Source organism: Nymphalis io, chromosome 16 (assembly GCF_905147045.1).
Source record: "Nymphalis io chromosome 16, ilAglIoxx1.1, whole genome shotgun sequence".
In the NCBI taxonomy this organism is placed as follows: domain Eukaryota; kingdom Metazoa; phylum Arthropoda; class Insecta; order Lepidoptera; family Nymphalidae; genus Nymphalis; species Nymphalis io.
Window position 1 is genome coordinate 6130799 of NC_065903.1, and position 14478 is coordinate 6145276.

The window sequence follows — 14478 nt, forward strand, 5'->3', positions numbered from 1 at the left end:
GTTGTATACGCGTGTATCAGACGATTAAATCAGACGTCAAGATGATCGGCCATTTTAAAATTCAATTTTTTTGTTAATGAGAATAGGTACTAAATGCTGGTAGTCTTTTAAAGCTGATCTGTTATTCTGATGCACGTGTTGTATGCAGTGTGGAAAAAAGTAATTTTAATTCGCACAAAAAGTTGCACACTGCATGTGTAAATAATGTAATCATTATAATAATATATTGACGTTATTAGTGGCAGAATGTAAATCTCCGAAAGTAAGAATGTGAAATGTCGTTAGGCTGTTAGTGCTTTCATACATTTAAAAGCTAAGCAGCATTTGACTCTTTCTGAGGACAAACTGTAATAAGATTTTTAAAATTAATCATAAAAGAAAACTAAATTTGCAATAAAATATTTTAATTGAGTAAACTGAAGTAGAGCAAACTTTAATTCAATTTAAAAAATGGATGTGTGAAATTGAAAGATTCTAGGAAAAATAATTGTTTCTTGAATAAATATCACTTAGTAAAATAACAGAGTTGCAAACTTATTCGAAGTCATTTTTAACGTAAAATGAGATTCTATTTAAAAATCAGTTAATAAATGCATATTGTCGAAAAAATAAAGGAGTGGAAATTGATTAAAAGTTAGTTTTATTTTCACCAGTCCGTACATTGCCAAATCCTGTACTAGTAGAAAAAAAAACAGAAAATATAGATATTAATTAAATTTTCTCTTGCCATATCTGCGATGTTAGTATAAAGTTCGTAAATTATAAGTTTTACTTGGATTTAAGAGACTGTTTTTAGCCGTAGACAAGATCGATTCGATCTATGTGAACTAGTGCTTTTGTTGTTTCCCACGCTACGCTACAGCTGGACACGCTACGTGTTAAAAATATGAATCGCACTTCATGAGTGCTACGAAATTAAGATCGGGCGTCGAACTAATAGAAGATACTTTTTTTTAAGCGCAGCCTCTAAATGTAAGCTTGTTGTGAATATTTTTATTTTGCAGGTTTTAGCTATTAAAATTAACAATCTACTCCTCGAGCACATCCTAAAATAAATCTGTAGGAATTGAGGGTCATGTTGGGGTAAAGCTTCGAGACTATCAATTAAGTGGTGCACATGACAATAAAGGAACACGTTTTCTTTATACAAACTTCACTAACATATTGAAGATCGCTTAAAAAAAGTAATACTTGCACCTTCCTAGAAGATATTGATATTAAGACATTGTGTATTTTGCATTTCGTTATTTGCACCCAGAGGTATGTGAATGAAGTTTTTTAAGCGAATATGTGCATACGAACGTTCTAACGCTTGAAAATAAACATAAGAAAATGGCCATCCGTTTGGATGATTTCTGAAAACTTTGAAATTTATATATATCAATTCAATCAAGAAACACAAATGGTAAATTCCAAGCAATTTAGATTTTTTTTTCATTTTTATTCTGATATTACAATCCCATTTCTCCCGTTTGGGGTTAAATTTCTAAAAACGACGAAATATGTATTCATTTATTTTTAATCAGAAGCTTTAATATTAAATATCATTCTTCTTATATCAAAACTGATGGAATCAAATACAAATTTTCAACCCTGATTTTACTCTCTTAGAGGGTAAATTTTCAAAAACACTAAAATACATATTTATTTATAACCAGAAGCTTGTATGTATATGAAATTTCATGCATTCTAAGTTAACAAATGACGGGTTTCCATACAATCGTTCATCCCTTATTTTAACCCTTTAGGGATGGAATTTCCAAAAATCCTTCCTTAGTGGTTGTTTACATCATAAAATGTAAAATCTTTTGATGAATCAGTCAGGAAAAGTAATTATATGTGTATATATATAGACATACCAACAAAAATCTTATGAAATTAAGATATTAAAACATTTTGATGAAATAAAGACTAAACGAAACCTCAAAATACTTCTTATAATTTAGTTATTTAATTTGTAATTTTAGCCGTCTCCGAGATTAGCCTGGACAAAGAGACAGACAAACAAAAAAAAAAGATTGTTTTGGTTTTTGGTAAATCGCAAATAGCCATTAACTTTTTGAGGCATTTATTTTGAAATTACAGACAGACACTTCAATTTTATTTATATGTATTATAGATTATTAATAGGTTGCAATTATTGGCGTTATATCAACACGATCCTGCAACCTGTGCCGAGGACGGCCATCGCAGTGGTTTTAGTGGATAAGAATTCCACATAACCCGGTCCCCATGGGGGGGGGGGGATTGGGGCATGGGAACCGGGTACCTGAAGTTTACACTGCGTGAAAAAAAGGTCGGTTGTACAGCAGCTAGTAATTATTATTATGATCGAAGCACCCGTTAAAGCATGTAAGGTTGCTGTCGGATTGAATCGTTATTACGGTATGCTCACATGTACCAGGGCTGCAGAAATGGAATTCCAATATTATATTTTATTTTTATTATTCTAAATCTCTAATTACTATTCAAGTAGAAGGGTGTCTTATCGATACAAAATTTCTCCTTTGAGTTGCATATCCGATCAAAAAATTAGCGCGAAAAATGAGCAGTACCCTCTGTCACCAGTAGAGGTAATAAGACAAGGTGTTATATTTTTAATAAGAGCACCATTCCTCCGATTAGGCATTGCAAAGGGACGTTTGTTAACTTCAGCTTTTCCAGCGGTAGACTCAGTAACATTGTTTCCCTGATATGAGACGGGGCCAGTGTGTAAAACATGCGTTTTACGTTAGGGCTCGTCCTCATTCCCAAGGAAACCATGCCATCATCATCACGACTAATTCCACGGGGCTCAATAAGAGTAAGAAAATTAATGGACTTTTTATTGTATTAAAAAAATGAAGTGCAAATTAAGGCGAAAATAAATTGTGGACGTAGAACGAACTCTTGTAAACGATATTAAGTAATGGTTATTTCATTTTTAAAGGAAACAACTATTGATTGTGATTGAGGAAAATGTCTCAGTAGAAAGCGATATTAATAGAATATATTTTAAGTGGTGAGTCATACGTGTCATAGGTTCAAGTCGGAGTGGGAAACACTAGGTATATAAGAAGAAAAGACTAGTGGTAGTGTTTATACTGCTATAATAAACTCTTTGTTATCACATTTATTTTAATAATATATTTTGACACTTATATTTGTTACATACTATAATATTTTTGTATTAAATCCGTTTTCGCAATGAACTACGTGCTTGAAAGTATGGAAGTACGAGTATATACGAGTACGAGTATAAGTTTACTTTAGGCAATTTTAAAGATATTTTATCCAATCGAACAAATGTGATGATTATACCGAGTTTGAATACGCTACTGCGAAAACATTGCGAAAACATTGCGAAAACGGAATATTCCAAGAATCGCTTTGCATCTATTAAGAAACGATATAATACTAATGTAGATTAGAAGTCGAGTATTAAGATTGAAAACGTAGTTCTTGTTGATATCCGATACCATATCAAATTATTTCATCATAGAGGCTTCGTTCATGGAACGCTACACGCCATCATAGAGATATGCGTCATGTTGAGGTGCTTTGTGATGGGAGCGGATGGTATCGGGTCTTTAGGCACATAACAACATTAGTAAATACACGTTTATTTATTTCTTACGAAGAATATCGTCTTTCATACACACTAGCATATTGAAATAGTAAGCGTAAATTGGTTGATCGAAACCAACGTCCTGTCAGAATATATGTAATATTTCATATTAAATATTTAGATTTTATCCATACGTATAAGTTTATTTTACAGTTTTTTTAACAACTGAATATAAAATTATAGTGTAAAAATATATTTACCGCGCGATAGTCTCGTCTATAGTGAATAAGGAAATATAAAATTTTACATATATAGATATTAGGATACTAAATAAGTTTCTCTCTCTTAGGAATTGTACGATCACGATGGAGCTTAAAAATATATTTAATTTCTCATAAATACATTATTTATCATAAATATAAGCAGGTATCTAAGAGCGCACTCAAAAATATCTTTCGTAGTATTTGATTATGTGTTATAATAATATGTTTATTGTAAGTATTTTAAGGCATATTCTGTCAATCTAATAAGGAATATGCAGTATAAAAAGGAGAATAATGCAATTTTAAAGGTACCTCTATCAATCAAGAAATATTATATTGTCAAGTGAGCTACTAAGCTACAACAGTTTGGAAGAACACAGATTTTAACGAGATATATTAAATTCTGACGATATGTAAATTGTATCTAACACCAATAAAAATATTTTCACGTCATGAATATTAAATAAGCTAGGCCAGTGGCAGATCATTGATGATACGGAGTAAGCCTACATAGGTATATGTATTTCGGCTACTCCTGCTATGCACTTTACACATATAATATTTACTATTATAATTAAATTTATAAATATTAAAATGCTCACGTAATTTATAATAATACATTCATAGCTTGTTATGTAATTATAAGATTTTAAGCGTAAAGAGTCGTTATGCAGTTGCCTGACTCTTCGTATCAAAATAATAGAGCTACTGATTTATATAGACAGCTAAGGCTTAGCATTTGATTGAAAAAACATGATAGGTAAGAATTGCAAATTTGTTACATATTGCCATCATTTATAAATAATTATATAAAACAGGTAAAAAATGTTAACAATTTTACTACTACGAACATTTTGTTTCGTAATAATTCAAATAGGTTCTTCATAAATGAAATTAATGCATTTGAAAGGCAGGCTATTGTTTTTAATAATTGCGTATTGATTGAGTAATCACAAATAGATACTCTATGTAAGATTGATTCAGGCAACTGTAAATACAGTCTAAAACTTTGTGAAACGTGATAAGAAGAATAATTTTCCTTATACATTATTATTTGTTTATAAGTATACTAGCCTAGTCATAATATTTAGAAGACGTTGAAACGTACAATCCATTTCAATAGAGTTTGTAAAATGCTCACATAAAATTAACTTTTTGAGTAAAGTTTAAAATTTTGCGAAACATAAGAAGTAAACTTGCTATTTTTTTATTTCACTTAATTCATTTACTATTTAAAATAGTATGGAATCATAATGTAGTTTTTTTACTCTCGTAGATTTAATTTTGTTTTACTTTTAAATTCTTTCTATTGAAATGGAATATAAGTAGTAAATAGGTTTACTCGTTTCAATCGATTTTAAAAATATTGATTTATATCACGAGATAGTTGTGCGTAGAAAATTTTGAAAAACAACAGTATTTACAGTACTATAAGATATAGTCATTTTGATACGATGAAATGACGCTTTCTGTAGATACGTTATGTAGGGGAAATTCACTAAAGCACAACCTTGGAAAAATAGTACCTAGACGCGCTTATACACTAAGATCACTTAAGAATTCTATAAATTGTATAAGGCAAAGTGTCAAAGTTGGGGTTTTAAGATGACATACAAAGTAGTTAATACCATAATATTACGATAGATAATCTAATAGATATTCTATACATGATATATATTTTTAGAATAATTACATACACTGGAAAGTTAATAGATACACTAATTTAGATAAAGCGACACAATATGATTATGAATGAGTACTATTAGTATGTGCTTACGCTAAATTTGTTAAATTGTAATACAAAAAAATATATGTTAAAAATGTATGTAAATTAGGGTAGAAATATAAAACTTGAAACAAAAAGCTACACATTCAACACGCAAATTATTAAATTCTACACATTTAATATAATCAATGGATCAATTTAAATTTCATTATAATCCGTACAAACGGTAAACAAATCTCGCAAAGGTAAGGCGTATAGAAAAATATATTTTTGCATCAAATACTATTTGGGTGTCGATAATTTAAATTTATTAAAAAAAATCTAGGGTTATTTAAATGTTTTTGTTTACATTTGTACCACTTATAATGAAATAGATTATACCTACATAAGATGTATTGATTATTATCAAAATCACTAACATGATATATGTTACAAGTACATTTAGTGATTAGTGATTTAGTGATTTCGCTGTTACGTGAAAGCTTACATTTGATCTAAAAGTTTTTAGTAGTTATTTATCTAATGGTAAATCTAAAATAACCAGATAGACATCACCAGTTTAACAGCAATTTTGAATTTCTACAAATATAATTTTGAAATGAAAGCGAGTTTATATTATATAAGCTCTTTTTCATTTATCTATAAAATTTTACAATTATAGTTGAATGAATAAATGGAATGAATGAACATAATTAAAAGTGGTCTAAATAAAAATGGAACTAAATATTTGTAAGTCCATCACACGAAATCACACGTAATGGTGTTCCATAACCGATTCAATTTGACTTATAAATGAGGATAAGTGACATTTGTTATAGCACGGGGCGATTTGGGCTTAGTGCTTAATTCGAACTCAAATTGAGTTCAATCGTATCCGTTTCGGCAGGTAGCATAGGGCAGCAACATCGGCCTGTACATGTGTTGATAACATTACAAGGGACAAGTAGAGTGGAGCCGTCGTGGAGGCGCTAGTTGTCGTAGCGGCGCTCCGGCGACGGCTCACGGGATCAGTCGGGCGACTCGTCGGCAGCTAGCGACGTGGCCGGGAATAGTGGGTACCAGCCGTATGTTCTCTGCGGCAATGTTAGTTTATCGAGGCAGATCTCCGCTCCACCAAGGGCAAGGTTGTGCTCGAAACCTCCACAGCGTTGCCAAAGCATCACTACCAGTGTGCGTCCAAGAGATTCGCTCGCCTGAAATTTTTTTTGTGTTGAATAGGTAAATAAATTAGAGAGTATAAGAGACTTGCCAAAATAAAGGGGAATGATTTCGATGTACCTGATATTTCAGCGTTTGTTTGAAGTGAGGCTCGGTGGTGCGTCGTATAACTCTTGTTTTGCGTTTATGCAACCACTTTTCGCCGTCACGAAGGTAACACTTGACATACGAATCCGGTACCTCACCGTTAACTCCGTACACTCGACGCGCATGAGATACCTATTGATGGTAAAATTAATAGTTATGTTTCATGTGTAAAATGAAATTATAAGAAATTCAAACATGACATGAGGCAAAGAGATTCACCTCGAGTTCTAGCTGTCCCTTGATCATGATAATGCTGAGGTTAATCTCAGCATGTAGCGGCGGTAAATGCGCGTTCCGTGGTGGCAGCTGCCCCGGGCCCAGTGGGACCTCGTCGTCATCCGCCACGGCATCGCAGGCTGCTGCCGCTGGAACCGCTGCCCACATGCTGCCCTTGCGCCCTGTTGCTGTTCCTGCGCACCCACAACAAGTACTACCCACCACCTGTCTACGAGCTCGTCTACGTCGCGCCCCCGTGCGACGGTGTCGAAATCGTCATATCGATCTATCTTTTCGACACATAAACGTCAAGGTAACAAAAACGAAATCAGAATAAACCATTCAATCAAACATTAAAAATAACAATACACAGATTAAGCACGTCAAACAGCATCGTGCTGATGTTTACAGGTTTTTCAAAGTACATAGCTTTTCAAACGGTTCCTATCCTAAACACAGAAATGAAAGAAGAAGCGTTATAACGTGTGCAGCCAAGAGTGTTTCGAGTTTCTAATAGTTGCTGGAAGCTATTTTGAAATCGTTGTATGATATAAGCATTCCGTGTCATGAACAGCCATTAATTGTAAGATAATAAAGTTATTAATGTATCCGTAAAGTTACTATTGGCATGCCACCGCCGGCGCTAAGACATGCGCGACCGCGACCTACAGCGGTGACTACGTACGGGAGCATAGTCGCCCGTTTGCGAGTGCTCTAATTCCCTAATAAAGGGATGTTAATTTACGTACGTATTTGACAAAATTTGTTATATCTATGACCTATAATAAAGATAATATATACAAGAAGTCTAATAGAATGCGCTTCGTAACAATGAATGACATTCGCAAAGGTAATGAAGTCCAAAAATCCTCAATGCCATCGAAATGAACGTAGACGGGCAGCCGAATAGACGGTACACAGAAACAGATGAAGTTAGCGTGATTGCCCGCGGCCGGGCATGCGTCAGGACAGAACAGTACAGACACAGTGAAGTGATGAGAAGCGTCGGGCGCAGCCACATTCAACGGTGCGAGCGCGCGGCCGTCGCGCAAGCTATGTATGACCCATGCTACTACTTGGTCGCGGAACCCCATTCTGGTTCTAGGCCGAAACCGATCGAACCAAGTATCGTATCGCGCATATGCGTCACCATATGTACGGGGTGAAATCCTTGGGAGCGTTCGGTGGTGGCGCAATAGATAGAAACAGATTGGGGCACGGTCGGCCGTCGGACGTCACAAGGGATCGTGTACACCGACACCGCGCGGACAATCCCGGCAGGGAAGCACGCGCGGTCGCGGGCACGGTAGTCGCTTACCGAGGTGCTAACGGTCCGTCGCTGCTGACCAAACAAGCATAACAGGGTACATGTCAGTACTCTCAATGTTCGCATATTCTATAGGTGGAGGAAGGGGGGCAGTTGGGACAAGTGTATACAGCTGATAGCGGTTAGTGGTAGTGTTAATCTTAAGCGGATCGGGGCGTTGATTGGGAATACCATCCGATATTATTGATTTTCAAATGAATTTTAGGTATTTGTTAGGAATTGAATAAAAGAAAATAAATTATAGATGTAAGAAATTAGAAAAGTAAAATATATAAAATTAAATTAAGTTTAAGGAGGAATCAGATGTACACCTAAATACTGCAAATATAATGTTTAGAGATAGTTAGTAAATTAATTTTATATTTAATAGTGATTATATTGGACATTGATTATATTCAATTTAGGAAGAGTATTGTATTTATTAATTGATCTTAATATTATTTGTGTTAATATGCAAGCTTATTGAATAAATAGTCGCAGTTTCTCATTTCTGAATATAGGGCATAACTAAACTGAATTGTAGTTTTTGTTTTACGAATATTCGAAACTATAAATTTTTACAAAAAAAAAATTAAAAGAAATAATTCCAACAGATATTAACGAGTCGCTCCTAAGTGTCGTATGTCAAGTTGAGGAATAATTCTTTTTTACAAGCTATCAAGTTATTTGTATGTTATCAATGGGAGAAAGATAAGAATGAGATTGCGAATATTTCTTTCAATAACCTTATATGAAGCAAATGGGAAAAATTCAATTTTTTATATTAATTATACTTATATAAAATTATTGATTAAGTAATATTATTGAGACAACAAAGTTGAGCGAGATATAAATATTTTAAAACTTACGCCTGGCAGTGGAGCCGGACAACGAGAGCGTGCGCCCGAGTTCGCCTTTGACAGCGCGCAGCGAGCGCAGGATGTCGTCGGGGTCGCGCCGTACGCACGACGAGCGACGACGTTCGCTACGTCGGGAGCACACCGAGGGCTCACCACCTCCGTCTGTGCAGTAAACTGATGTGAGTGCTGATAGTTTGAATATTTAATATTGAAGAAAGTAACGATAACTATTAATCCTTTTTAATGCTTTCAACCCACATGGGGTTAGCAATGTGGATTTATCCTCTCACATTAAATGCTCTTTAGCCACAATTGACAACAGTAAAAGTAATTATAATAAAGCAGATTTAAAATTATTATCTGAACGGGCAATTACAGAAATATATTCTTCATTTTATCAAGTGTTTACAGATCGTTTCAAAAGATAACTCTGATATTGGTGTTGCTTTTTATAACCCCCAAGATAATACTAGTTGTCAACTTAGAGTAGATACTAAGATATCAGTAATGCGTGCAGAGCTATTAGGCATTGTGGAGGCTTTATCATATATCAGTTCTATAGAATGTGATAGATTTGTAATCCTGTCAGATTCTAAAACTGCTCTCCAGCATGTGACTCGGTCTACCTCGACCTTTCGAGGAATTCTGATAGCCTATACCATCTTAAAATCTATTCTAAGTTTCTCTCATCAAAATAAAAAAGTGATATTACAGTGGATACCTGCTCATATTGGCATAGAAAATAATGAAAAGGTTGATATACTAGCTAAAGATGCAGCACAAAATGGTATTTTCTACCATTGCCTACCATATCATTCGGAATTATTATATTTGGCTAAACAAAGATTGTACAAATTTTGGAGAGAGTATTTTGATGAGCGATCGCATACTAAGGGGGTCTGGTACAGAACAATGCAGCCTGGCCTATGGAAAAGTCTTTGGTTTGATGGTGCCAATATGACCAGGTCTTCAATTGTTACAGCTCTTCGACTTCGTTCCAGACACATTCCATTAATAACTTTGGTTTCCTTATGGGTAAAACACCCTCACCTAATTGCAGTATATGTAATATCATAGAAGACACGTATCATGTAATAATGGAGTGTGCTTGAAACGAAGCTGATAGAATATATTTTTTACGTTTATATAATTATTGCGGAGAGGTGGGGGCATGTAACAGTGTCCTCGCTGACCCTACATCAGAACCAGCGAAAGTTTTGTACAAGCTAGTGAATGATCTTATTAAGAATAGATGTAATTAAGCAATGTGTAAAGTTTAATGTTCTGTAAGCACTATGAGGGTGGCATTTTCTTAAAGAAAAAACCCTCTTTAAAATAAATGAATAAAAAAAAAATGCTCTTATTCGGAACAAAACCATAAAAATACTTAAATCCGCACAACTAAAGCAAGCTTTTATTTAGTCACAAGTGAACCTTTATCTTGTTGTTGAAAAGAGGAGCGTCGTGATCCAGGTAACGATCGTGAGAAGTCTTTTCCAAGTTGATAAACTTCTACTTCCAACGTCTCTGATTGTGAAGACCCTCGTCGGGAACCGGCCACCCAGGCATGGTCCGGATGAAGTAAAGATGCGCACTCGCCGATTGAGTCCACATCATCTGGTAAATATGTTAAAGTAAAAGGAAATAAATATTGTAAATATACTTATAGATATAACTGATGAATGCCTAAGCCTCAATATAATAATAAATAAAAAAATAGGAAAAAAAACCTGAAATGGATCGTTGGGAAGCGAAATCTCCTCGGCGTAACGCACGTGCTCCTGTGAGTGAGCCACGTGGTGAAGCGTTAGCCGAACGAGTACCGCGTTCTTCGAGCGTCCACCACACTGCACGCTCATCTGCAAATGCTTTTTCCAGTTCCATCTAAACATAAATTGTGATTATTAGAATTTACATGGTATATAACATGTATTTATTATGTAATTAAATTACGTCACAAACGGAAAGTTTGTGACGTAATAAATTAAAATAAAATAAAAACCTTTAAACTTTTTCAGACTTTAATACATTTTAAATTAAGTATTTTTTATTTAATTCACTTTGGAATGGTAAATAGATTGATGATATTTATACGCACCGTACATTCACCAATAAGAACAGGGTCGATGCCTGGGCAAGCGTCCCAAAGTGTCAGTTCAAGTGCGCGGCCTGCCAATAGGTCTGCAGTGAGGCCGCCGAAACCAAGCGTAGCGTTCCATACTGGAGTGCACGAAGCAGATGCCGGATCTGTCTCCACAGGTGGACAACTCTCACTGAAATGTAATAAAAGACACAAGGTTAAAAGAGTACGAAATAGAAATTCTTTTAACAAATAATAACTGCTGTTTTTAAATAATTGCTTGAATGTAATGTAAGTATTTAAAATATATCGGAAAATATTTCAAAAGTGAATTTTTGTGTATATAAATTGTACAACTGATTGTAGATGTTACATATGAAGAAATAATTTCAATGTAATGACTATATGTTTGCGATGATAAAAATTCCGAACATTTAAAAATAACACTTACAGAGATGGCAAAAGGCGTATTCTTGCGAACGCTTCAGGCTCATCACCATAACCCAAAGTGTGATCTCGAGGTGGAAGATCATCGGCCGCGATGAGAACTACGACGAGCTTTCGTATTTCATTTTCGAACCAAACTTGTAACTGTGCACGCGCTGGTGGACGCTCGCGAGCGCGTTCTGCGCGGTCTTGTTCCTAATTACATAAAATATTTATAGTATTTTGTTTTTACTTTCACTATAAAACACAATGTGTATTGATTTAATGTATATTTTTATTATTACAAAAATATATTTTAAAATCAGGCACATTGTATTTTATTTTCTAATCAAAAGAAAGCTATTTTTAAAACGGTTTCTTTGAAACAGTTAAACCAACGGGGTCTGAAATTAAGTCCTTAGTCAATTTAAAAATTGTATCCAAATTCTAATTAAGTCGGAATATTGTAGGGAATACATTATGTTTCATGGTAACATGCAGCAACCGTTAGCTATTTTTTTAATATTTATTATAAAGTTAAGAATCTTAAAGACCCATTCGATCTGTGCAATAGTAGTTATGCATTCACGTAACGGTTAATGTGGATGGTTCCTTGCATTATGTTCATTTCAATTGCAAAATATTTTATTAAAATAACATGCGTCGGGCTGAGGCATATCTATTCATACAATGAAGTAATTAATAAAATTTGACGCTCTCATACGCCATGCAGAAAGCTTTATCATGCTAGATTTGAGTTGACAAGCTGCGGTATATTCGTTTCTGGTTCTAATGTAAATAACAATCTTGACCGTACGTAGAGTTATTCTTTACGTTTTAATAAAAATGTTTAGCTAAAGAGATTTCTATTATATTTCAATAATATATCCGAGCAAAAATATAAAATTGTTGGTAACTATTTTTACTACTCCTACGCATAATTTAGCGCGTCTAAGTACTAAAGTGTAGTTGTGTTTTTAATTTAAACTTAATTTTTGGAGTAAGAGAAAAAAAAAAATTTTTTTTTATTATTATACACTTTTATGTAATAATATAATCTTACATAATTGTTTGAATATTATTTTTGTTTTTAATTGCGAAAAAACAATAGTTATATGGAAATAATGTAACACGTTAACGCTGTATTTCCAAATATGTAAATGCTCTGAACTCGGTCAATGCACATATCCCATTGCAATGTCATGCATTTCTCAATCGATATGTACGATGTTGAACATTTAACTACAAAGGGCAGAGCAGCTATGTACATCGTGTGTTCAGTAATCATCACGAATCAAAGCGTCGTCGGTGCGCGCCTGTTGCTCAAGGTGTTTGCGGTCCGGCAGTTGCTGTACCGCGCTGGCACGACTCGAAGCTCCTACGAGACTAGTCGTTGCAAATGTCTCGTGACACTGTGCGGCATTACACTACACTAATTCAACAACAAAACTCGGTAACAGATACTCGATTCGCAAGACATGAGACGGTACAAACGGGATTTGCGGCGTCGACTGCGGTTCGATGTCAACAGATTGTCCTGTCGCAACTTCGCTCACCTCCTTGCGTGCCTCACGTTGTACTTTATTAAAATATCTTCTATTCTCGATGCTGTTTTATCTTATCCTCGACACATAGTTGCAAATTACTTTGTATTTTTCCTTATAGATATGTGTGATAGTGGTAATTATTTATTTAACCCGTTAGAAAGTTTTGATTGTTAATGACCTTTGTATATGTATTTCAAGCTATAAGCGTCGATGGGTAGCTGCACTACTTTTTAAGTTTTCGTCGTTAGAACTAGTTATCCACGATATTCTTATATATAATGTTCGATATCGGGGTGACTCCTATGCTATCATCGAGCACTAAAACTCAGCGTTTATCTAAACTTACTCAACATTTTGGAATGTCATTTGCCGATTGTTCCCTAATACTCCAGTCAGCGTCGTTGATGAAATTATGAAATTGGTCGGGTGATAGAAAAAATAAAAATCTGAAAATAAGTATGTAGAATTTTTTCATACACTTCACTTAGGGGTAACACCATATAAACGATAACGTATAACGAATATAGACAACAAATAAATTAAAATATAGTTAGGTAAATATATTCAATGATTGATTATACAGGTTCATCTTTTTCCTACTTAGTAAAATATTAACAAAGGTAAAGTACACCTATATTCATATAGAAATTCTAATCTCTTATTACTAGTCTAATTTGGAAGATGTTCGAGTGATTAGTGCTATAGTATCACAGCAGATCAAAGGAGACTAGCTCCTGCGCTTTTATCCGAATTTTGGGCAAATTCAAATTTGGAATGCAAACCCGGAACAGTGTTTTATAGTCAAAAATGAACCCGCCCTGGTTACGAAATTCGGTAAACACTATATGGTCTATTTAATCGTCACGGTTTAAATGACCGAAGTAACAACATTATACATAATTTACTTATACACACAAATATATCCAATCTCAATAACTAACTGAATTAAAAAAGAATTTTGATTTTTGGATTATAAAAGTAGACTATATAGAATATAATCTTAATAAACTTCAATATACGGGAATTGTTATTTGTCATGTAAATTATAATCCAATAATCAAATATACATTGAGAAGGAGAAGTGTGATAGTCAGTGAGCGATCCAAGAAGCACAGTTGAGGCACTGAGTGACAGTCTCTACCAGATTTATGAAGGAACGAGAGTTTTCCATTGTCTCATAGATTCACAACACAAACTGTTAC

At 34.2% G+C, this 14478-nt stretch overlaps 1 protein-coding gene across 1 annotated transcript in view; it reads right to left on the reverse strand.

Moving 5' to 3' along the window:
- Positions 1 to 6396: 6396 nt before the first annotated feature.
- LOC126774600 (regulating synaptic membrane exocytosis protein 1) overlaps positions 6397 to 14478 on the reverse strand; it is a 50627-nt gene continuing 42545 nt past the window's right edge. Inside the window, exons 13-20 of the mRNA XM_050496174.1 lie at positions 11755 to 11945; positions 11322 to 11496; positions 10954 to 11107; positions 10658 to 10840; positions 9233 to 9385; positions 7061 to 7251; positions 6815 to 6973; positions 6397 to 6729 (exon numbers count right to left, since the gene is read on the reverse strand). Coding sequence (XP_050352131.1) covers positions 6544 to 6729; positions 6815 to 6973; positions 7061 to 7251; positions 9233 to 9385; positions 10658 to 10840; positions 10954 to 11107; positions 11322 to 11496; positions 11755 to 11945 — 1392 coding nt within the window. The 3' untranslated portion in view covers positions 6397 to 6543. The remainder of the gene's footprint in view (positions 6730 to 6814; positions 6974 to 7060; positions 7252 to 9232; positions 9386 to 10657; positions 10841 to 10953; positions 11108 to 11321; positions 11497 to 11754; positions 11946 to 14478) is intronic.